General features: G+C 40.3%; 1 protein-coding gene across 6 annotated transcripts in view; it reads right to left on the bottom strand.

Annotated features, from left to right (window-relative positions):
• Positions 1-765: 765 nt before the first annotated feature.
• The window catches only part of LOC133561918 (ATP-dependent translocase ABCB1-like), a 49,824-nt gene continuing 25,210 nt past the window's right edge, over positions 766-25,379 (bottom strand). For 4 of the 6 annotated variants that reach the window (XM_061915582.1, XM_061915585.1, XM_061915584.1 and 1 more), the window contains 22 exons: positions 20,825-20,996; positions 20,518-20,642; positions 18,885-19,056; positions 18,686-18,799; positions 17,884-17,994; positions 17,673-17,798; positions 17,376-17,579; positions 17,126-17,296; positions 15,640-15,801; positions 15,378-15,554; positions 15,162-15,308; positions 14,990-15,094; positions 14,803-14,880; positions 14,271-14,354; positions 13,992-14,195; positions 6,828-6,928; positions 6,609-6,749; positions 6,176-6,332; positions 5,897-6,094; positions 3,401-3,607; positions 2,764-2,910; positions 766-2,680 (listed from right to left, as the gene is read on the bottom strand). In XM_061915582.1, the coding sequence (XP_061771566.1) occupies positions 2,465-2,680; positions 2,764-2,910; positions 3,401-3,607; positions 5,897-6,094; positions 6,176-6,332; positions 6,609-6,749; positions 6,828-6,928; positions 13,992-14,195; positions 14,271-14,354; positions 14,803-14,880; positions 14,990-15,094; positions 15,162-15,308; positions 15,378-15,554; positions 15,640-15,801; positions 17,126-17,296; positions 17,376-17,579; positions 17,673-17,798; positions 17,884-17,994; positions 18,686-18,799; positions 18,885-19,056; positions 20,518-20,642; positions 20,825-20,996 (3,319 nt within the window). In that variant the 3' untranslated portion in view covers positions 766-2,464. Of the gene's footprint in view, positions 2,681-2,763; positions 2,911-3,400; positions 3,608-5,896; positions 6,095-6,175; positions 6,333-6,608; positions 6,750-6,827; positions 6,929-13,991; positions 14,196-14,270; positions 14,355-14,802; positions 14,881-14,989; positions 15,095-15,161; positions 15,309-15,377; positions 15,555-15,639; positions 15,802-17,125; positions 17,297-17,375; positions 17,580-17,672; positions 17,799-17,883; positions 17,995-18,685; positions 18,800-18,884; positions 19,057-20,517; positions 20,643-20,824; positions 20,997-25,379 lie in introns of those variants that run through there. The other 2 variants (XM_061915587.1, XM_061915588.1) reach the window with 2 other exon arrangements.

Below are 25,379 nucleotides of genomic sequence, written 5' to 3'. Positions count from 1 at the left end.
TACTTTGAAGTGCCTTGTGTACGAATCGTGCTCTGTAGACTTACCTTGCCTTTGCCAATGATATCCCTATTTTAAATGTTCCCCCAAGCAGCACAGTGGGAGAGGGGTTAGTGCATCTGTCTCACAATACGAAGGTCCTGAGTAGTCCTGGGTTCAATCCCGGGCTCGGGATCTTTCTGTGGGGAGTTTGCATGTTCTCCCCGTGACTGCATGGGTTCCCTCCGGGTACTCCGGTTTCCTCCCACCTCCAAAAACATGCACCTGGGGATAGGTTGATTGGTAAAACTAAATTGGCCCTAGTGTGTGAATGTGAGTGTGAATGTTGTCTGTCTATCTTTGTTGGCCCTTCGATGAGGTGGCGACTTGTCCAGAGTGTACGCCACCTTCCGCCCGATTGTAGCTGAGATAGGCGCCAGCGCCCCTTGCGACCCCAAAAAGGGAATAAGCGGTAGAAAATGGAAATGGAAATGTTCCCCCTTAAAAACATTGTACCATAGAGCGTTTTCCGTTCGGGCTCCAGTACTCTGGAATGCCCTCCCGGTAACAGTTCGAGATGCTACCTCAGTAGAAGCATTTAAGTCTCATCTTAAAACTCATCTGTATACTCTAGCCTTTAAATAGACCTCCTTTTTAGACCAGTTGATCTGCCGCTTCTTTTCTTTCTCCTATGTCCCCCCCTCCCTTGTGGAGGGGGTCCGGTCCGATGACCATGGATGAAGTACTGGCTGTCCAGAGTCGAGACCCAGGATGGACCGCTCGTCGGGACCCAGGATGGACCGCTCGCCTGTATCGGTTGGGGACATCTCTACGCTGCTGATCCGCTCGAGATGGTTTCCTGTGGACGGGACTCTCGCTGCTGTCTTGGAGCCACTGTGGATTGAACTTTCGCAGTATCATGTTGGACCCGCTCGACATCCATTGCTTTCGGTCCCCTAGAGGGGGGGGGTTGCCCACATCTGAGGTCCTCTCCAAGGTTTCTCATAGTCAGCATTGTCGCTGGCGTCCCACTGAATGTGAATTCTCCCTGCCCACTGGGTGTGAGTTTTCCTTGCCCTTTTGTGGGTTCTTCCGAGGATGTTGTAGTCGTAATGATTTGTGCAGTCCTTTGAGACATTTGTGATTTGGGGCTATATAAATAAACATTGATTGATTGATTGATGATCTTAAAAATCCTGAAAAAATACAAATAAGTAAAAATATATAAAAGTATAGATAAAACTATAGTAAAATGTTCTAATGCTGTATCTGTGTCCTCCAGCCATTCATTTTCTACCGCTTGTCCCGTTCGGGGTCGCGGGGGGTGCTGGAGCCTATCTCAGCTGCATTCGGGTGGAAAGCGGGAACACTCTGGACAAGTCCCCACCTCATCGCAGGGCCAACACAGATAGACAACATTCACCACTAGTGCCAATTTAGTGTTTCCAATCAACCTATTCCCAGGTGCATGTCTTTGGAGGTGTGAATAAAAATGTCCCCCAATCAACCAGCTCGCAACTGCGAATCGGTTCTTCTTGCTCACTTAAGAGAGCAAGAAGAACACCCAAATTGTATTTTTTTTTAAATCTGTTTTTTCCAGCTGACCGTAACACAGCAAGTAAAATGTGATTTTTATCAGACTCCAGTGTAAACACGCACAGGCTCCAATGTTACCTCGACGTCACATGCACCCTCCTCCACGGCATAAGGCTACATACCCTTGGCAGCAAATTGCCCCAGCGCTTTTGTTCCAAGTCAGCACTAAGATGCTGTCTCAATGTTACAGGGAGTAAAAGCGGTTTCCCACCTCACTCTCTCCTTCTGACATGGTCAATTAACACAATTAGGTGATGTCTCCGCATTTTAGGTGACATGTTGGATGCGTTAAACAAAATGTGTTGCATAATGCCAGCACGCAGTCGTAGTTTCATCCACCATTTTCTTACTGCTGCCATTGTAGCTCACACTAAACAAAAAGTGCTCTCACACATCAGATATATACAAAGCCACAGGTGGGCATCCTCTATCTCTGTCAACAATATGAACGCTGCCACAACTCTTCAGCTTATCCTTCTCCTCATATTGCGCATGCTTATGACCCAAACGACACACATAGTCAAAACCAGGTGGAAAAAAAAACAAAAAAAACTGACTCAAGGTAAATGAATCTTTGAAATCAAGAGCACTCTCAGGAGGAAAAAGACATAGTCAGAACCTGTGGAAAAACTGTTCCATCCCTGATATCAATATATATATATATATATATATATATATATATATATATATATATATATATATATATATACACACACACATACAAAAAAGGCGATTTGACTTTAAAGGCAACTTATGTTAGCGAGTGGACACAAAGTGAGCACTAATTCCAATGCGGAGGTAGTGGGTTCAAACAATCAGGTGCTACTACTAATTAAAACAATAATACAACAATAATAACCTTCTATTTTTAAACCTATTTAAGTAAATTTAATTAATCTTCTGATTCCCTTCCATGACCCAACTGGGTTGTGACCAGCATGTGATAAACTCCCTTTTTGGATAACAGTTGTTGATGTGTGCCTTGTTCTATAACCACACCTCTTTGAAATACAGCAATGCGGTCTGCGTTTTGGATGGTAGACAGTCGGTGCGCGACAACAATACACGTCCTGCCCTGCCTTGCTTTGTCCAACGCCTCCTGCACCACCTTGATCAATGAGAGGACAAAAATCACACAAATCAACCAGATGAAAAAATATTCTGTGATCCCTGATAAGAAAAAAAGCCCACCTTCTCGCTCTCAGTGTCGAGTGCAGACGTGGCTTCATCCAGAAGCAACAGTTTGGGGTTACGGAGGATGGCTCGGGCTATGGCTATTCGTTGTTTCTGACCCCCTGACAGCTGGGTCCCCTTATCGCCTGCCTGAGTGTCATACTTCTGCTCAAGCAAACAAAGACAAAACCAATACGTAGTCAGGCAGAAAGTTATTGTTTTCAGTTCTTTGTTTTCTTTGATGTTTCCCTCTTACTCACATGTAAGAGGGATGTGTGCTATGGCTATGAGTTGTTTTTCCCCCTAGGTGCCTCAGTCTGGACCCCCTCTCCAAGGGCACAGGCTTAGACCGATTTTTTCTATTTCCCCCCACTTGTTTACCTGTATCACACCTTTTTTGTAAGGGGCGCAGGAAGTTAGCAGACCCGTCAGCAATCCTGTTCTGTCTCCCTGTAATGTTTGTCTGATCTTGAATGGGATTGTGCTGAAAATTTTAATTTCCCCTCTGATTCTTAAAATAGATCTGCTTAAAATTGAAGAAATAGGTTTTTCATAGTTGCCCTCATCATGAGAGTTGACGTCAAAACACTAAGGTTTAGAAGTGAGCTTCAATCAGGATATCAACTCTTTGATACAAAAAAACACAATTACTGACCTTTGGCAGGTTTTCAATGAAGCTGTGAATGTTGGCTGCCTCAGCAGCTGTCTTAATCTCCTCCATAGTTACAGTGCGACTGTTGTCTCCATAGGCGATGTTTTCAGCCAAGCTACAGTCAAACAGCACAGGCTCCTGGGACACGATACCAATCTGAGACCTCAGCCAGTGGATGTTCAGCTCTTTTACACTCTTGGAATCAAGCATCTGCAAGATAAGATCAAAAGTTAAGTCACAAGCAAAGCGGAAGTTATGTGGTCCAAGTCTGAATGAGGGCCAAAATACACTCAAGTTTTAAACAATGGACTTGAAACAATGTTTACAGGGAAGAGGAATGTTTTGTTTGGACGTTGTGTGTCAACTAAACAAAATGATACTACGCAAACAAGAAAGTATTTGATCTCGAGCCTAGTCTCCATTAAAGCCAAAAATTTGAGAGGTGAGGGCCCTTTATTTTATCAATGTTTGGCCCTTTTTTCAAGACTTTCCAAAGGTTTGAGGGATGGGGGGATGGCACCAGCCTTTTTTTAAAGTCAGAACTAAAGTTTGGATGGTAGAAGTATAGTTTTTGTGTCATAAGAACTCAAAGTAATTTTGGGTACGTACAACAAAAAAATCCACAGTGTTTTGGTGAAAAATATAGGTCTTGAGAATAAAAGCGTTCCTGAAAAAACAAAACAGTTCAATGTTTTGTAAACAAACAAGCCAAAACAGCCTAAGTGCTGAGAAGAACTACAAAGATGTTTCCCCTCTCATGAAGGGAATTTTCTATTTAAAACTCCAGGTAACCCTACATTATTATATTTTATAAATCGTAAACCAAGTTGTGGTAGTAGTTTAGTCAGTAGTTCTGTCGTGGCTGTACACAGATAGTGATGAATCCAATAAACATTTGATTTGATTTGACATTAAATTTGCAAAATGCGGTTGCGCATTTTGAGGATGGTGTGTCCAAGTAGCTTCTTCGGGCTTTGCCCGGCCGGGCTCTGTGGCTAGCCCGGCCACCAAGCGCTCCCTGACGAGACCTGCCTCCGGGCCTAGCTCCGGAGGAGTGCCCCGGGCTTCCTCTGTGCCGGGTAACGCATCTTCTCTCAGTTTGTTTCATGGGGTATCGTAAACCTGATGGGGGGGGGGTTGGCGATTCAGGTGCTACACCTTGCCCTAGGGTGACCCAGAACTATGTAAGGCAGTGGCGTTCAACTCCCTGAGACTTTATACAAGCCCACATACCTTGGAGGCATTGCGGAGACATTTATAAAATATACTTGCCTTCCTTCCCACAACCGCCAAACAAGCTATTTGGAAATTGCTCCTTTTGTAAAGTTTTTGCTGTTGTGACGTCAGTGGATCCATATACGGTACAGATGTACCCAAAGTGCCTTTTAACATTTAACACCACTTACATTTATTGAAGTTGTTGGCGAAGACAGCGATGAGTGGAGAGGAAGAAGAGGAGCGGACAGCCAAGTAAGTAGACGCCACCTTTGTATTTTGCTACAAGTTATTTCTTGAACTGCATAGTTTTTCTACAGTATTCTTTGACCTGTGGTGGTTTATTATGTCGTCGTGAAAAGAACGCACACAGACTGAGTCACCAATGTGTGTGATTCCTTATTTTGGCAGGCACGGGATACGAAAATTGAGGCAAATTTGGGCAAACATTTCATGAAGAAGCACACGAACAGATGTTGGAAAACCAGGAAAACTTTGAAGCAAGGCCTAAGTTCAAACTAATAAGAAATGCCCCCTCCCCCCCTGGCTGACCTGTACAGCTCCCGCTGTCTCAGGAAAGCACAGAGCATCCTGAAAGACCCATTCCACCCCGGGCACAGCCACCTGGAACTGCTACCCTCAGGCAGACGCTACAGGGTGCTAAAAGCGAGCACCAATAGACTAAAAAATAGCTTTTACCCAAGAGCCATAGTAGCACTAAACAGGCACTGATTGTCCATATGTCCATCATGTCCTCATGTGTAATGTTTAAATGTTTTTCTATTTTTTTGGACTACAATGTGAAATAATGTTTTATGTATGTATACATAGATACATCTGTCATCTCTATCTTTTTTTTTTTTAAATTTATTTTTCATTTATTTATTTATTTTTTTTAATTTATACTACCATATTGTATATGCACCTTAGGAGGAGCTGCTCCAATTTCGTTGTTCTTTGAACCTGTTCATTGCAATAATGACAATAAAACTCTATTCTATTCTATTCTAAATGCCAAACATTCAGTCTATAGATCTGTTAACTGTGGCAGACTTGAGAACTCTGATTTGTTCCCACAGAGGCCTTGAAATGGAGACAAATGCAGCAAGTGATAGTAATAGTAATCCCGTTTTGTCTTTAGCGGCAGCATTATTAACTTTATTAGGATTAATTTAAGTAGTGTGGTTTTATCATTGCGGCTATAAAAATCACGGACTGTGGACTAACAGACAGTAGGTGAAGAGGCATGTATGGTATAAAGCTGTAGGGTATTTATTTCCTCACCACTGATCCACTCATGGTGTCGTAAAACCGCTCCAGAAGTTGGATGGTTGTGCTTTTTCCACAGCCACTGCTTCCAACTAGGGCAAGTGTCTCTCCTTTGCTCACCTTCAGATTCAGCCCTTGGAGGACGGGTACATCAGGGCGCGAAGGGTAATTAAACTTTACACCCTCGAATTGCACGTTACCATCAAATTTATCCTGAGGTTTTAAAAGACAACAGAGTCAAGAAGGAAGACTTAAGTCTTTTAGTAAACAGAAAGATAAAGTAAGGTGTTATACCAGCGACTCTCCCTGTTCTGAAAGATTATCAATGGCAGGCTTTCTGTTCAGAAGCATCATAATGTGTGCAGCAGACATTTTGGCCTTTGCATAGTTGGGAGCGAAAGAATTGGCTTCTCCAAGAGCCATGGCTCCATATAGAACTGCCGAAATCACCCTGAGACACAATGTTTGCTGAGACTTAGTAATTATATGGCAGCATTATGTGATGAACATTAATACACACCCTCTCCAAAACAATATGTTTATGCGTGTGTTACAGTTCTTGGTTTATAACCCACTCACATCTACAATTGCCCACAAAGGCCTTTTGAACTTGTAGTAAATGATTAACAGCTAAATAGAGAAATTTGAGCATTTTGACTTAAATGAACTCTTGATGGTAGCCTTTTGCCAACCACATCAAAAGAAAGTTGATTGGAAGTTGACTCACAAGAAAACTCCTTCCACGTTCATTCTGTCATTGTCAATGAGCCAAGCTCCAAACCGGAAACATCCTGCATAAGCAAAGTAGATCATGGCCTGGGTAAATGCAAAGGTAAAGCCGTACACGTGGGCCTTTTTCTGGGAGTTTCTGCAAAGAGAGACCTACAGTAACTATCAAGACATTTCTCTTTCAAATTTCCAACACTTGACCAAAGATTTGTCATACTTGAATGGAATGCTGAGGTTTTCATGATACAGAGACTCAAACTCGGGTTCTCTGGTCAGAGATGCGACAGTGCGAATATTGTCGATGGCTTCTGTAGCAATCTGGGGAGACAGACCATAAAATATGTCATTTAGGAAAGAGAGTGAACTTTGGTTGAGTAGTCAGACATTAACGTTGTCTTAAAAGCTCTGAGTAAAGCACGTCATGTGACACATAAGTCTTGTGCCATAACATTATCAGTTATTCACTAAAGCAGTTGTTCAGGTAGGGCAGATGGCCAATCAATCATTTGAATGTATTTCAACTTCTCCAGAGTTCAGTGGCCTTGGGCAATAAACCACAATGTTCAAACAAGCCAAGCCAAAAAGTTCTGTTTTACTCATTGATACACAAACACAGTAGCCAGAATAGGCAAACAATAAATGAGTAAAATTGTTTTCATAACTTTTAAACTCGATTAAAATCATGTTATTTTATTTTGTTTTTAGCCTGCAGTTAAAGATAAATAAACAAAGTTCAACATCCTATCAAAATAGTATATATAAGCGCGGTGTACGAGAAAGATCTAAGTCACCTCCAGCTCTCAATGAGACTGAGATCCTTTGGGGTCTGCGGGTTACTGCTGGCACCTTTTACGACATTGTGGTGGCTTCTGCGGTGTTCTATGCTGTCTTTTGCTTGGGTGGGGGCACAGCCAGAGACAAGAACAGACTGGGGTGGGGGCGGCATGGCGTAGTGGGTAGACCAACCGTGCCAGAAACCTGAGTGTTGCAGGTCCGCTGCCTGCCTCTTAACATCCAAAATCGCTGCCGTTGTGTCCTTGGGCAGGACACTTCATCCTTGCCCCTGCTCACACCGGTGAATGAATGATAGGTGGTGGTCGGAGGGTCCGTAGGGCCGTCAGTCTACCCCAGGGCAGCTGTGGCTACGAAAGTAGCTTACCACCACCAGGTGTGAATGAATGATGGGTTCTTACTTCTCTGTGAAGCACTTTGAGTGTCTAGAAAAGCGCTATATAAATCTAATCCATTATTATTATTATTAATAAACTGATCAATAGAGCTGACTCCGTCCTCGGCTGCCCACCAGATAGCATTGAGGAGGTGGCTGACAGAAGAATACAGACCAAGTTGATATCCATAATGTCCAATCCTTCTCATCCGATGCACAACACTGTTGAGGCCCTGATTAGCTCCCTTAGCATGAGACTGTTACATCCATCCCTTAGCATTAGACTGTTACATCCACAGTGTAAAAAGGCGTGCTACCGCAGGTCCTTTATACCCATAGCCATTAAACTGTACAATGCACTTATGTGATTACTGTAATATTTTTTCATGGTGTGCAGTAAAGATATTAGTGTTTGTTTTTTTAGTTGTATTTGATCATCTATCTATATTACTGAGCAATATGTATGCTGAATAAATATATAAACAAGACACTTCTGTTTTTTCTTCAATTTTTCACAAGTTAAACTATCCATCCATCCTTCTTCTTCCGCTTATACTCGGTCGGGTCGCGGGGGCGGCAGCCTAAACAGGGAAGCCCAGACTTCCCTCTCCCCAGCCACTTCATCTAGCTACTAAAAAAGCTAAAACTTTTACTATATACACAAAAGACCTATTACTTTCAAATTTTGTTCACAAATCTGTCTGAATCTGTGTCAGTGAGCACTTCTTCTTTGCCAAGATAATCCATCCCGCTTTACAGGCGTGGCGGATTAAGATGCTGATTAAACAGCATGATTATTGCACAGGTGCCCACAATGAAATGCCACTCTGAAATGTGACGTTTTGCTTTATTTGGGCGCTGAGGTGGTCAGAAAAGCTGTCAGTATCTGGTGTTACCACCATTTGCGTCACACAGTACAACACGTCTCTTTCGAATAGAGTTGATCAGGTTGTTGACTGTGGCCTGTGGAATGTTGGTCCACTTCTCTTCAATAGCTGTGCGAAGTTCCTAGATATTGGCAGGAACTGGAACACACTGTCATATACGCTGATCCACAACATCTCAAACATGATCAATGGGTGACATGTCCTGTGAGTATGCAGGCCATGCAAGAACTGGGATGTTTTTAGCTTCCAAGAAATGGGTACAGATCCTTTCAACATAGGGCCGTGCATTGTCATGTTGCAACATGAGGTGATGGTCTAGGGCAGGGGTCGGGAACCTTTTTGGCTGAGAGAGCCATGAAATTCAAATATTGTAAAATGTATTTCCGTATTCCGTAAGAGCCATATATTTTTTAACACTGAATACAATACGTACATTTTTAAGTAAGACAAACATTTTTAGAGTATAATAAGTCTTTTTAACAACATTGTTATTCTGAAGCTAACCAATTATAAATACAATACTTCTTTCAATTAATGCGCTGTACCCCAAAGGACAGCTGGGGTTGGCTGAGCCACCCCGAACCTTGAACAGGTGCGGTAGAAAAAGGATGGATGGAATAAAATGTAAGAGAATGTTTTATTATTTGAACATTATTTTTAACACAGTTATTTCCAGCGGAATTATTCTTTACTTATTGTGTAAAGATATGTCAGCTAAGATTTATCTGAGAGCCAGATACAGTCGTCAAAAGAGCCACATCTGGCTCACGAGCCATAGGTTCCCTGCCCCTGGTCTAGGGTAAAGAGTACAACAATGAGCCTCAGGATCTCGTCACAGTATCTCTGGGCATCCAAAATGCAATCAATTTAATGCACTTGTGTTCATTGTCCATAACATAGGCCTGCAACTACCATAACCCGCCCTCACATGAGCCACTTGATTCACAACGCTGACATCAACAAACCGCTCAGCCATTCAACGGCCAACGCAACAATCGCTGTCTGGCATTTGTCCTGAACAGTGACAACCCGGATTCATCCGCGAAGAAAACACCTCTCCAACATGCCAGATGCCATCGAATGGGAGCATTCGCCCACTCATTATGACAACAAACTGCAGTCAGGTCGCGACCACCAATTGTTGTAGCTGCTGTCCGTGGGGCAGGTCGCAGACGATTTTGGTGGTGCACCTGCTGGATGAGGAGGTCCTGGGTTGGTGCAGTTACATGTGGTCTGTGGTTGTGAGGCCAGTTAAATGTACTACCAAATTCTCGAAAACATATTTGGAGACAGCTTATGGTAGAGAAATTAACATCAAATTCACAGGCAACAGCTCTGGTGGACATTCCTGCATTCAGCATGCCCACTGCACGCGCCTTTAAAACATGCGACATCTGTGGCTTTGTGTGATAAAACTGTACATTTCAGATTGGCATTTTATTGTGGGCAGCCTAAGGCCCATCTGTGCAATAATCATGCTGTTTAATCAGCATCTTGATATCCCACACCTGTGAGATGGGATGGATTATTTTAGCAAAGGAGAAATGCTCACTAAAACAGATTTAGGCAGATTTGTGAACAATATTTGAGGGGAATAGGTAATTTTGTTTGTATAGCAAAAGTTATAAGTCATTGAGTTCAACTCATAAAAAATGAGAGCAAACCTAAAAGTGTTGTGTTTACATTTTTGTTCATTACTATTTTTTTTTTTTTTTTATCATGCTTTACATACCTGTTTTGCAACAACATCATTTACCCATTGTGGGATAAATAAAAGTCTATGCTGTCGTAAATAAAGCAAATAATATAAGAACAAGCACAGTAACTTAACATTCTACCAATAAATGCCTCACATTGACATGTTTTTTTATTAAAAGCAAGCACACAGAAGGATGTTGCAATTATTATTTAACGTGGATGTTCAAAATATATATAATACTGGAAGCTGTCAAGTCATCATGAACAATGAAGGTGATCACTGGCGTCTGTAGTCACAACAGCCAACTGGCTATTATACGCAGTTGTAACACAATGTTTACACATGGCTTTTGGACAACAAGTAGTCATCAAATTTTTTACAAAAAAAAAAATCTAATATGCTGGTTTGTGAAGTTAATGGACTTTGTAAAAACGCTTTCTCCATACAAACGTTCCTTTTCCTCATGATGACAGTATTTCAGTTACGTTCAGTAACTTTTTGCGACTTTCTGGGATTAATAGTAGATTCTGTTTTTCTCTTTTGCCAAATTCGTGATCCCGTTAACACGGCAATTAGGAGGCCCTACTAGGATTGTTCTGTTGTATTTCGATACATTTGATACTTTTCTAAATAAAAGGAGACCATAACAAAAGGCTTTTTTGGTTATATTTTAACAAATAAATCTTACGGTATATTAAAGATATGTTTCTGATTGCAATCGTAGAACAATGTTAGCCTTAAATAAAATAGTGAACATACTAGACAACTTGTCTTTAAGTATTAAGTAAGCAAACACAAGCTCCTAATTTGGCTGCTGACGTATGCAGTAACATTGTGTCATTTCTCATTCTATTATTTTGTCAACATTATGAGGGACAAACGGTAGAAAATGGATTATTAAGATATTCGTTCATTCACTGTTAATATCTGGTTATTTCCGGTTCTAACGTCCTATCTACACTTCTGATGAAATTTAATAAACACTTATTCTTACGTTGTTTGGATGCTTTACATTAGTTTTGGACGATGCCACAAACTTGGGTATCGATCTGATACCAAGTACATTTTTTAAGAAAGGAAAACAGATTTTGTGACAATAAAAATATCGATGTACCGTATTTTCCGCACTATAGGGCGCAACTAAAAACCTTAAATTTTTTCAAAAGCTGACAGTGCGCCTTATAATCCGGGGCGCCTTATATATGGAACAATATTGAGCCACAACAGGTCTCACAACTACGGTAAGCAGCCGCCGATTTCATTTTCCCCTGTAGGAGAAACGCGCGGTGCATGCTGGGATATATGACTGCGCCAGGCCGTGCCGTTTCATTTCCATTTGTGTGTTTAAATGTAAAGACCCCAAAATGGCTCCCATTGAGAGACATGATTTCAGGAAAGCAGGAATTGTCACTGAGCTGCTAGACAACAGCAGTGACACTGACTCCATTAATGACGTCTCAAAATAGTGCAAAGCAATAACAAAATATCAATAACTCAACGTTGCTCAAACGTTAATGTCACACAACACACAAAATAAACATGTAAAGCTCACTTTATTAATTTATTCCTCATCCACGAATCCCTCAAATTCTTCTTCTTCAGTGTCCGAATTAAACATGCCACAAGAGGTCTCGCAACTACGGTGATCAGCCGTCTACCTTATTTTCTCCCGTAGAAGAAGTGCACTTTTTGCTTCTTCTTCTACGCTAAGCAGCCGCCTACCTTATTTTCCCTCGTAGAAGAAGAAGCGTGCGGTGCATGCTGGGATATATGACTGCAGGAGGCGTGCCGAGTTTTAACTCGTGATCAGTCACACAGTAGAAGACGGGAATAGAGCAGCAGCGAAAGAATTTAACATTGACAGCAGCGACACTGACTCGTTTAATGACTTCGAGGAGACGGAGCCGGATATTTTGGATGCTGTATTCGCCCAACTGTTTGATTCGAACACTGAAGAAGAATTTGAGTGATTCGTGGATGAGGAATAACTTAATAAAGTGAGCTTTACATGTTTATTTTGTGTGTTGTGTTGTGTGACATTGTTTGAGCAACGTTGAGTTATTGATTGCTTTGCACTATTTCGAGTGTTACTATATTGTGATTGCACTAACGTTTGATTTACCGTAACAGTAACAGACTGTTTTTTACGTGTTTATTGAATCGTGGTAAATAATAAAACAGCTGTTTATTCATTTTGGGAGTGAACGGAGTTGTCAGAACGCTGGTTTGTAATCTATTAATAAAGTTTAACTGACCTATCTGACTGTTTTGTTTACATTCCCTTTAGCGCAGCTCCATCTAATGGATGCATAACGTAACCCCAGCCTCTACTATAGCATCTATTCTATGCGCCTTATAATATGGTGCGCCTTATATATGAACAAAATATTAAAATAGGCCATTCATTGAAGGTGCGCCTTATAATCCGGTGTGCCTTATAGTGCGGAAAATACGTAATCATAGTAGTATTGACTATATGCGCTCTTGTACTTGTATCATTACAGTGGATGTCAGGTGTACATCCATCCCTGGTATTTGTTTACATTGAGGAGCACTAGCTCTTGTTACAGTGAAGTATGTTTAGCTATACCTCGTCCAGCAGAGATGATACTTGTAAGAAGCTTACTTTATTTTGTCGCCATGGAGGCGAAGATTAGTGATTTAGAAGTAGCTAAAACACTACAGAGGGACGTTAGCCGCTATTAGCTATAGCTATTAGCGAGCTATGTTTGAAAATACCACTTGTGGGGCAACGCTTCAGTGTTTATAGCTAGTTACTAGTTAGCTTGCCATGTTTTAAAGTACCTCTTGCTGAGCGGCGTTTCAGTATTGTAACTTAACCTTTATTGTTAGTTTTTCGGCTAAAATGCATCCATTCTTCCCTTTCTGTCTACACACTGTCTGCTTTTAAGTACTCTGTGCGTATGCGTTGCCAGACATGCTCCTCTGCTTGTAAAATTAGCAATGTCACAATGTGACAACGGTGTGCCGTCCCGTCATGCCCGTAAAAAAAAAAAAAAAAGGAACTGGTATTTTTTAGAGGCAATATAGTACCAATTATGATCAATTAGATTTTTGGCTGCCTTCAGCTGCATGTTCAGTCTTTTTGTGCAATATTTATGGTTGTGTTGAGGTGCAGCATTGTAAGACACACTACGGTCCGTACCTTGGTTTTTACCTCCCTGCTTGGCACTCAGCATCAATGGTTGGAATTGGCGGTTAAATCACCAAAAATGATTCCCGGGCACGGCCATTGCTGCTGCCCACTGCTCCCCTCACCTCCCAGGGGGTGAACAAGGGCATGGGTCGAATGCAGAGGACATACCGTATTTCACCATGCTTACTGTGTGTGTGACAATCATTGCTACTTTAACTTTTAGGGCCACGGTTTTGCTTCATTTTTTGATCGTTTTCTGGGAGTATATATATATATCCAACTTTTTTTCTTCTTTAAGTTCTTTCGTTATTTTGCTTGTCATCAAAAACTACATTCTGCTGTAAACAAAGTATAAGTGGTGTAGTTAACACTATAATACTTTTCTTTCAAGGTAACATTTCCAAAACAACAATTTAAATAGGTAATTTTTTTTCATTTCACAAACAAACCATCCCACAACAAAATCGCACCTTTCCTGCCTTCTCCAGCTCCTTCTTGTCCTCGGCAGCTTGCCCAGAGAGCAGCTGCAGCTGCACAGCTCCAGCCACCGCCATAGCCGGCACCACCGACAGGATGAGCAAGGTCAGCTCCCAGCCATATATAAAGGCCAGAATCAAACCGGTGCCCATGTTGGCAATATTTTGGACCACAGTAGCCAGGCGTGCTCCTGTAGCCTATAAGCAGAGTCCAAAAAGTTTGCTTCAAGGATGTGTGTGTCAGTGCTCAAGTGAGTGACATGCCTTACATACCCCTTGTACTTGAGCAGCATCTGTGGCAAGCCTTGTTGTGAGCGCTCCAACACTGTTCTTGTGGTCATCAAACCATCCAAGCTCCTAACAGAAAACAGAACAGTTAGAAAATCTGATTTATTGAATTTATTTGCTTGCAATCTTCATCTGAGCTGTGACATGTGTTTCTGTTTAAGTCCGACCTTCCCGCACAGTCAGTCAGTCATTGTTCATGCAATCATTGGAAAGTCTTACATGTCAATCATTATTATGGCACCTTGATGTTGTTTTTCAAGGTTTTAAAATGTTGTTCGATTTGAATAAGCTAAAAGGTAAAAAAAACAAAAAAACAACTGCATTCGATTTAAAGTTTGACTGCGACAAGCGGCTCATTTTTTCCAACTAATTTAATATACTATAATGTTTTATTGTTTAAATGGCACCTGTTACAAATATTACTTGAACCAACACTAAAAATACCTTTAAATCTCGTGGCATGTTAGTCGCAGTACTTTCATAGATAAATATCCATTGAGTAGTCCTTGTTACTTACCTGACTCAGCATGGACTTGAAAGCTGAAAGTCTCAGTTTCATTGTGAGGATCTCTCCAGATTTACCAAAACAGAAACCCTGAATAAAGTGACAGATACTGATATATTTTGGCAGGCTGGCATAACAGAAACTTTCAATCGTACAAATAACTCCATTTAAGAATGTGTGTGAATGTTGCTATTCATACCTGAAAAAACATGGAAAAAAAAGATATGCCTCCAATAGCAGCAAACATGAGTGAGAAGAATAGAGATTTCTGTCGAACGACTTCCACATCAGGCTCAGCAAACACCTACAAATTTGAAAAAGTAAGCAGATTTATTTCTTAAAAAACTTAAATGAACATTACAAAAACCTACGGTGATGATCTTGGAGAAGAGGACTGCAAACAGAGGCTGCATCGCTCCGTTGATCATAGCACAGATGGTCCCGACTAAAATGTAAGGCCACTCGGGAAGATTAAAACGCATCACTTTGAGGAACGACACGGGCGGAACTTTTTCATCCTGCAGAAAGCAGTCGAAAAATCTGAATCCTGCTCAGATGGATCATCGGATATAAGGCAGCAATCTCACCTCCTCGTTGTTGGCATTCACCAGTTTTTCTTTCTCTTCTTTCTTTCCCTCTGAACCAGTGAAGGAACTTTTTGTACACCTCCTCCTAATTTGAGGGGAGTCGGGACTCGTTTTTGATTCTGGGCTCTTTTCTTCCTGATTTTCATCTTGCTGTTCACCTTTGGCTTCTTCAAAAGTCTGCAGGGTGGAAATGCGAAGAAACCACGAGGTTGATCTTTCTAGTGATAGATAAATGTTCCCCAAAGTTGTGCTAAAGAGTTACCTGCATGGTGACGAGATTGTGGTAGACACCCCGTTTTTCCATTAGATCGTAATGAGTCCCAAACTCAACAACCTCCCCGTTTTGTAAGCCAGCGATGATATCAGCGTTTCTGATAGTTGAGAGACGATGGGCCACAATTATGGTGGTCCGACCCAGTCTGACCTGAAGAGAAGTTTATGTATTATAACAATATATGAATTAGCTCATGACACATCGCAGTTGTTTCTGTCACTTAGGGTTGAGATTTTGCTAATCGATACAAAACAGATTTTGTACCTTTTTTAGTCAATCCTGTAAGTCCAACAACCTTAGTTGTCCCAACTAAATACATCTAAAGTGCTTTACCTCAACACCTCAGCTGTTTTCTGTATGTGACCATTTACACAACACTGTTTTTTGCCAAATTTGGGGGGAAAAAGCTATTGTGGCCCTTTGTTTTAATGACAGTAGTGTACATGCATAACCCAAACATTTGAGAATGTCAACATTACAGATCATTCTTTTAAACACCGAAGAGGATAGCCATGCGAAATAAGTATTAGTTGAAACACTGAATAGGATAGCCATGCGAAATAAGTATTATTTGACAAGGGGGGTCAGAAAAGTTCCATGACTGGTCTCACAAAAGATATCTTTCAGACATTTTCCTCTTCTTTGTAATCCTATTGATATGTAACACACTTTCCTAGCCTATGATATGCCTTCATGCATTCCTTGAATGTTTCTTCCCAGTTCTTGCTGTCATGGCCATCTTGATTTTGTCCCCTTTATGAAACCTTTGAACTTCGGAAAGTGAGAGAGGAATCACACAGATCAAAGTCAGGTTAGTAGGGAGGTTGCTCCAGCATAACAATGTGTCGGGTGCTCAGGGCATTTTGTCATAGTGAAGCAGCCACCAGTTGTCCTACAACAACTCTCGCCTCCTCTCACTCACTGAAGGCAAATGCCGCACATCATAGAACATCAAAAGTCCCGGAACTTTTAGACACACCTCATAGTACGCCAAACCAAAATAACAAAGGCGACTTAAAGAGCTACTTGTGCTTCTCAATATAATGGGCAAAAACACGCCCGAAAATTAACTGTGGAAATTGTGAAAGGGTAACCAAAATCAGTTTTGGGGAAGACCCGGGAAGATAAGCATTTGGCACCTAGGGGGACGGCGTGGCGAAGTTGGGAGAGTGGCCGTGCCAGCAATCTGAGGGTTATTGGTTCAATCCCCACCATCTACCATCCTAGTCACGTCCGTTGTGTCCTTGGGCAAGACACTTCACCCTTGCTCCTGATGGGACCTAGTTAGCGCCTTGCATGGCAGCTCCCGCCATCAGTGTGTGAATGTGTGTGTGAATGGGTGAATGTGGAAATACTGTCAAAGCGCTTTGGGCTCCTTAAAAAGGGGTATAAAAGCGCTATACAAGTAGAACCATTTACCATTTACCTAAAGATCAAAGCAAAGTAAAGGGCTAGTGTGAAGGGTCTGTTGTACCTTGTCTAGTGCAGATTGTACTACAGTCTCACTCTCTGCATCAAGAGCAGATGTTGCTTCATCCAGTAGAAGGATTTTGGGGTTACGGACAAGTGCTCGAGCAATTGCGATTCTCTGCTTCTGTCCTCCACTCATCTGAGTCCCTCGATCCCCAACCAGTGTCTCAAATTTCTGCTCAAGGAAAAAAGTCTTATCATTGGAAAGTGTCAGTCAAATATGTTTATAAGTAAAGTCATAAATAAAGTCGTACATCAGGAAGCTTCATAATGAAGTCGTAAGCATTGGCCTCCTTGGCAGCATGCTCTATCTCCTGCTGCGTCACATCACTTCGTCCGTATCGAATGTTCTCTGTGACCGTGGTGGCAAAAAGTACGGGCTCTTGACTCACCACTCCAATCTTCTCTCGCAGGTAGCGGACATTGAGAGAACGGATGTCATGGTCATCAATGAATATCTACAGAGAGGAATGTAAAGATATATTTAATGAATTTTGCATCCATTTATTGCAAATAAATGTGTCTTTAAAGCTTTACAAATGTGGACATACAGATCCCTTCATAGGATCGTAAAACCTCTGCAATAGCTGGATAGTTGTACTTTTTCCACAGCCACTACTTCCTACTAAAGCCATGGTTAGTCCATTTTTCACGCTCAAGGACAAGTTGTTTAATACCTGCAAATGACAAAGGTTATGATAGTAATTTAGGCAGACAAAGTGAAGTTATGTGTTGGATAAACAGTGTCATTGAGGAGCTTACTTTGACATCTGGCCTTGATGGGTAGTTAAAGTGGATGTTCTTGAACTCAATGTTTCCATTGATGACATCAGGCTTGAAGCCGCTTTGTGAATAGCTGTCGATGCATGGTTTCTGTAGAGCAAAAAATGTTTCATATTGAGCTCAGTTGTGGTTGAAGGTTTGGTCACTGCAGGTCAAAGAAACTGAAGCTTGTCAAAGGCCAAACAGACAGTGTGAGGAAGACTGTCTGCTCTGCAGGAGTATTGAAGTGTATTTGTGTTTATTTACACTGCTTTTTACTTCAGCCGCTTTCCTCAATGTACGTATACAAAAACGAAAGTATTGTTGTTTGAGGAAGTCTTTCCACATGGATTGAAGAAGATATCTTCACAAACATGATAAAGCAAGCCGCAGTCCGAACAACTTTCATTATTGCTAAGTATCTATGCACGTTGTAGTGTGAGACACAGCAAGAATGCGATGAATTAACCTAACCCATTATTATACGTTACATCTTAAAATCTCTTGCAAAATGATAGAATGTTTCCTCATATGTGTCCTATTGTTCTAATCATTTTGCGTGAATTTGTTGGAGTCTCAAAACTGTGGTCTTCAGATTAACCAAATGTGCACTCTAACAGTGGGTGCTGCTCCAATTAGACTGAATTCCAAACCCCTAATTGGTGGTTGAAGGCTGTATCAATGTGACTCCTTGGAGTGCCAGAAAACACTTGTGCACACGCACTAATGCAAACTGAAAGCTCTACAGAAACAAAAATGTGTTGTGTGTGAAAGTGTAAAAAGAGATTGTGGCTTTCCTTACATTGTCAATGATGCTGTATACTTTGTGTGCAGCTCCTCGAGCACTGGCAATGGACTGGATGTTAGGGGAGGTCTGCCCCAATGCAAATACTCCAATAAGCAAAGCAAAAAGAACCTAAAACAAAAACATTATATTTACTGTAGCTTAGTTTTGGTGGGAATTCCGAGTGTTCTTATTGGTGTTAATAGCCTCTACTCACCGTAAGTACAACCCCAATAGAGTACTCTTCACTCAGAATAAGTGTGCTCCCATACCAGAAAGCAAGAGCATACGACAGATAGATCACTAAGAAGGTGAAGCCCATAGCAATGTTTGAACTTATTGCTTTCTTTATTCCCACAGTCTTAGCGTCTTCTAGGTTCTTATGATACCTGTGAGGCAACGTAAAGACAAAATAATTGAGCACTGCTTAAAATAAAACTAATCCAGAACCCAAATGGTTTATTGATTTTGACAAAAACTTTATAATATTAAGATCTGTATAAATAACTAATTGGGTTGCTTTGCTGTTTTACTTATATGGGGACGGTATAGCTCGGTTGGTAGAGCGGCCGTGTCAGCAACTTGAGGGGTTGCAGGTTCGATCCCTGCTTCCACTATCCTAGTCAATGCCGTTGTGTCCTTGGGCAAGACACTTTACCCACCTGCTCCCAGTGCCACCCACACTGGTTTAATTGTAACTTAGATATTGGGTTTCACTGTGTAAAGCGCTTTGAGCCACTTGAGGAAAAAGCGCTATCTAAACATAATTCACTTCACTTCACTACTTTTGCAGCTTTGCTTTCGATGAGTTTCAGGACTGTTCATAGCCTGGGCTTTTAGCTCAGTGGCAAGAATGCTCGTCTCTAATGCACGACAACCCAGGTTCAAGTTCCGGGCTGAACAGAAAAACAAGGACAAAACCAGGCGGTTTACAGTGGTGCTGTTACCTGTTTCAGGGGTTAAGTATAACGGAGGCTAGCCAGTGTGGCTGTGCATGTGTACATTGGTAAATCTCACTCCCTCACAACCTTAAGAGAAGTGCTTGTTACGGGGCAGATAGCTAGTTGATAGCAGATTTTTAGCTCGATAGCTGGAGATGGTTTTGCGTATTAGTTGCGAAGTGAACCATCTTGTCAGTAATCCACTTGTTCTGTCTCTGTTAATTGAAGCAGGGCTGCTAGCATACACACAGAGTTGTAACAGAACATTGCTAGAGAAAAGCACTGACGCAGTAGACAGTAGAAAAAAATTATGTTTGCAAAGTCAAATGTAGGAATATTTACTTACTATAGATTTATACTCTTTTCATTTAAGCAAGCGCCTTGCTTGTTTTTTTTTTTTACATGAGACAGCGTGAGAAAATTGCATTTAAAGTTTTTATTTGGATTCTGTAAGCAGAATAGAAATTTTATTTTTTAAGTTATTATGGACTACCTCGATGCTGTCCCACATTTTGTGAATTGGAGTCTGGTCACTCGAAAAAGGGGTGCATAGCTCGAAATATCGACATTATAATCAATTGATAGTAGATCAATATTCGTTTTAATTCTCTTCTGTTATATTGTTTACAAATACGTGTGTTGTTGATACCGTTGTGTTTACAAATTATTTACACAGCAAGATTCTTTTTTTTGGACACAGAAGGCTTTGTGGGGAAAAAAGTCAAAGGATTTGAATTAGAGCCAATAGTTTTTGCTTGTGGTTCATTATATTGACTCTATTTGCTCATAAAATCTGGTAAAAATATAATCTGCAATACCGACTATGTTTTTGCTCATTAACTTTATTTAGATCAATACCAAATCGTACAGCATCATCAGTCATGCAGCATACAACATCGTACAACCCACCTGGCAATCTCTTTTTGCTGACCGCTGAAGGCAAACACCGTCCTGATGGAAGAAAGCACCTCCTCTGCCACAGCCCCTGCCTTAGCATAGGCATCCTGTTCTTTAGACGTGAATGATACCAACACCTATTCAGGATGGGAGAAGCATGCAAATATAGCAGGAATAGTCTGGCTGTGAAGATGGGCGCTGGATGCCAATGTGAACAAAGATCAAGGCTTCCATCCAACCATTTTTCTACCACTTGTCCCACTCGGGGTCGCGGGGGTTGCTGGAGCCTATCTCAGCTGCACATGGGCGGAAGGCTTACCGTACTAAAAAGTGCAGCCGTAAGGCCCAGCAAGGGGCTGATGGACAGAAGGACCAGCGTGAGTTTCCATCCTTTCACTAAACCGATGATGACAGATGTGATGAAGGTGGCAAAAGACTGAATCAGCATCCCCACTTTGTCTCCGATCCCCTCTTGGATCTTATAGACATCGCTGATGATACAGATGAAAAAATGTCCATCACTTATCTCAACTGTTCAGCAAAATTTGCATCAGTTTTACCTGACAACACTTTTAGAATGCAAAAATGGGAAAAGACCCTAAAAACTCAAATATATTCTGAAAATATATGAATATATATATTTGGAGCGGTGAATGATTAAAGGTTCATTTGTGTCTTTATTAAAAAAGCTTTTTTTTTTCTTTTTTTACACTGAATTTATGTAACTACATTTTTTTGCGTTGGAAATATGTGAACTGAATTTTTTGCATTAAATTATGCTGACAATTTCATTTAAAAAAATGTGGTGTCTTAAATTTCAGTGTAAAAAAATCTGTGTTCCATAATTCAGTGCACGAATTTAGTGTAACAAATCAGTGTAAAACATTTCAGAGTTTAGAAATTCAATGTATAAAAATTGAGTTTTTAAAAATTCAGCGTAAAAAAAATCAGTGTAAAAATATTTGGTGTTTCAAAATGCAAGACCCGCTTCCGGTAAAGTCTGCCTGAAGCAATCGATCTTGTATCAGAACCAGCTAATAAGGTCAGTTTGAAGTCACGTGACACGGATCTTAAAAAGAGGCAGGTTATATGTAGCACGATACCCTTCACAGACCATGTAATATATGTGCTTGGGTACTTTTTCTTAACACTTTAAACGGTTTGAGTTTGAGTTTATTTCAAACATGCAAGCATACAACATGATACATCACAATTTCCGAGTTTCTCTTTTCAACATGTTCGAAAAGGAGTAGGAATAAGCAGAGCTTATTTAATCTTACCCCTTTTCTTTTACATAACAGTTGCTAAAACTTTTGTTCACTTTCTGTTCTCAATTTATTCACAATGTACTCCATAAATAATTACAATACAAATAAATAAGTAAATAATAATTGGTGAAGTAAGTTATATTTCATACGATGAGATAAGACTATTTTGAGAATGAAAGAATGGATGGATGAATAAATGCAGAATGTTTATCATGGTTCTTCTTCTTTGTACTTTGTAAACACTTTAAGTTTGATTGTTTCCTGTTCGTTAGATAACTTCTTATCCAGTGTAAGACTAATAACCTTCTGATGCCAAATCGTTCCAGTTTTTTGATTAAAATATTGTGATTAATTGTGTCAAATGCTTTAGTTAGATCCATAAACACTGCTGCCGCACATTTTTTTAGTATCTATTGCATTGGTAATTTCTTCTGTAATTTCAATTAAAGCCATTGAAGTTGAAACATTAGCTCTGAATCCATATTGGTTCTCCTCAAGTATTCTATTTTTATTTGTGAAACTCTCTAATCTGTTATTGAACAGTTTTTCAATGATTTTAGAAAATTGTGGAAGTAAAGAAACAGGTCTATAATTTGTAAATTGATGTTTGTCTCCAGTCTTATAAATGAGCTATTTTCCTTTTGTTTGGAAATGTACCTGTTTGAAATGATAGGTTACTAATATACATTAATGGTCCTGAAATTTCTTCAATAACCTTTTTTATCGTTTCCATATCAATGCCAATACAATCAGTTGAAGTCTTAGATTTAAATTTTTTCATGATTGTAACTATTTCCTCCTGTGTCAAATTACTGATGAACATGGGAGTTGGGATTTTGCTCTATGGTATCATTATAGTCCTCAATTGAAACTGGGTCTGGAATCCTTTCTTCCAATTTTGGTCCAATATTTACAAAGTAATTATTGAAGCTCTAAACTACTTACTTTATGTTGTCACAATTTTTATTTCCGTCTAAGAAGTATTGGGGGTAAAAGTGCCATTTTTAATAATGCTATTGAGGATGCCCTATGTTGCTCTCATATTATTTTTGCTCCTGTCCAATAATTCACTGTAATATTCTTTTCTACATGATCGTAGTATGATTAACTTGTTTTTAAACTTTTTGTACTTAATTTCTGCCTCTGTATTTCTTTGTGCTATTAATTTTCTATATAATGTATTCTTCTTACAAACATTTTTTTTTTTAATCTTTTTGTCATCCATGGTTGATTATTCTTTCTCTGCTCTCTTGCTTCTTTGGCGACTTGCGGCACTTTTAACTTGTTTTTTTTCAGCAATATCGTACCTTGCGCCGTCCAGAGATCAATTTCAGGTGTCAGCCTGTCAACTTATTTCACTCTGCGAGGCCGGAAGCACTTTAAAACAGCTGTAAATTTGCAGTAGCTTTTGGTTGCTGGGCAACCGCTTTAAATTGCGGTAAGGCGCTGTTGGCTAGAGGCTAACGGCTCTTCCAACTTGCCTTTTTTCAGCGTATCAGTGCCTCTCAACCGACCAAAATCAGGTCGAAGATGCCAGGTGACTCTCCTTTGGCTGTGATCGCAAATCAGTGGTCAAAATCTTCAGACTTAACAAAAACTCCGGTAGCAGAAGCGGAGCCTTTTTCTTTGCGTCCTTTCTCATTGACAGGAAAGACAGTGGAGATTGCAGTGCATTAGTGAAAGACTAAAAACTGATCACACCAACCTTGAGACCTCCGATTTCAAGAGGTGGGGGGTGGGGGGTGGGGGGGCGTGGTTAAGAGTCAAATATTTAATATATATATATAAAACATTTTTTTTTTTTAAATACACATATATATATATATAATACTTGACTTTCAGTGAATTCTAGCTATATATATATATTTTTTTTAATTGTATTATATTTATATAAATAAAATAAATACTTGAATTTCAGGGTTCATTTATTTACACATATACACACACATAACACTTATCTACTCATTGTCGAGTTAAGGGTTGAAATGGCCATCTTTGTTCTCTTCTCTGTCACTATTTTTTAACCATATGCATGCACAGCTAGACTCTCTCGCAGAGAAGAAGTCTAGCAAAACTCCTAGCCATTACGGACAACACCTCCCACCCACTACACTCGGACCTTGCGGAGAGAATAAGCACGTTCAGTGGAAGGCTCAAGACTCCTAAAATGTAACACGGAACGACACAGGAGGTCCTTCATACCGACAGCCATCAGACTGTATAATGCATATGTTCATTGACTGCACTTAAATGTAGAGTATATGTAGAATATATTTATATTATTCATATATTATATATAATATATATATATATATATATATATATATATATATATATATATATTATATTATTATCATTGTTTATTGTGAGCGAACTGTGGTGCTGAACTAAATAAGTACATTCTATTCTATTCTATGTACAGTAGATGGCAGTATTGTCCTGTTTAAGAGTGTCACAAGTTCACAACATTGGAGCTTACGGCAGACAAACTGCTTTACGGTAGACGAAAATGTGACTGCTGTTGTTGTGTGTTATTACCGGGCTGGGAGGACTTTAATGAAACTGCCAAACAATAAATGCACATAAGAAACCAATAACTCGCCCTCGATCATTCTACAGTTATAACGTCATTGGGCAGGCTCGCTCTTTATACTGTGGGAAAGCGGACATGAAAACAGACTGTCGACACGTCACTCAGTTCCGCTTGGAACTAGAGGGGGCGCGGCCTCCAGCTCCGCCTGAATTTCGGGAGATTTTTGGGAAAAAATTTGTCCCGCGAGGTTTTCCGGAGAGGCGCTGTATTTTGGGAGTCTCCCGGAAAATCCGGGATGGTTGGCAAGTATGGTAGAAACACTCACATAAAAGTGAGTAATACTAAAAATATTAAAAAACAGACCAACTCAAATACGTAATCAAAATTAAATTGTTTTACATACTAAGACACTCAGAATCTACATGAAGATATAGAATGTGGGGATTTACAGTATGAACTATGAACAATTAAACACTGAATATTGAAAATATATTGTTGCGCCTCTACTTCCCAGATCACCTCCTTGATAAACATCTTTTAATCGAGCAAGAGCAACAAAGATGCAACGAAAACGGCAAACCATAAATGCAAAGGGTAAAAATAACATCAACATATTTTATATAATATCACCGTTGTGTAGAGGTTTGTGGCAGAAATCTTTCTCCGTTTGCCATTCTTGTCTTTATTGCCATCAGCTGCTTAAGTTCGTCAATTAAATCCAGAAGGCCCATTTGCAGTTTTATTACTTTGCTCAGTTCCTCTGACATGAAATTCAGAGACTTTTTTACCTCCTCCATTTCTTCTGCTAACTTCTTAGTCGCCATTCTTTATTGAGGAGAGTACTTTCAGAATCCAGGTGAGCTTTCAGAATACTTTCAGATTCCAGGCAATCCGGTATTGATGGCGTGTCAGTGCATCGAAGCACATGTCATCAAAAAGTCTCCAACAAGTCCAAAATCACAAAAATTATCCGGCAGTTTTATGTTTATTTTCCTCATTAACATGAAGATGTTGCTCTGCTGGATGGATGTTAACTTATTTTCAAGCGTTTGCATAGGTTGTTGGAGCTGTAT

Source organism: Nerophis ophidion, linkage group LG11, assembly GCF_033978795.1.
Source record: "Nerophis ophidion isolate RoL-2023_Sa linkage group LG11, RoL_Noph_v1.0, whole genome shotgun sequence".
Classification (NCBI taxonomy): domain Eukaryota; kingdom Metazoa; phylum Chordata; class Actinopteri; order Syngnathiformes; family Syngnathidae; genus Nerophis; species Nerophis ophidion.
Note: the sequence above shows the minus strand (reverse complement) of the source record. Positions and strands in the feature narration are given on the sequence as shown.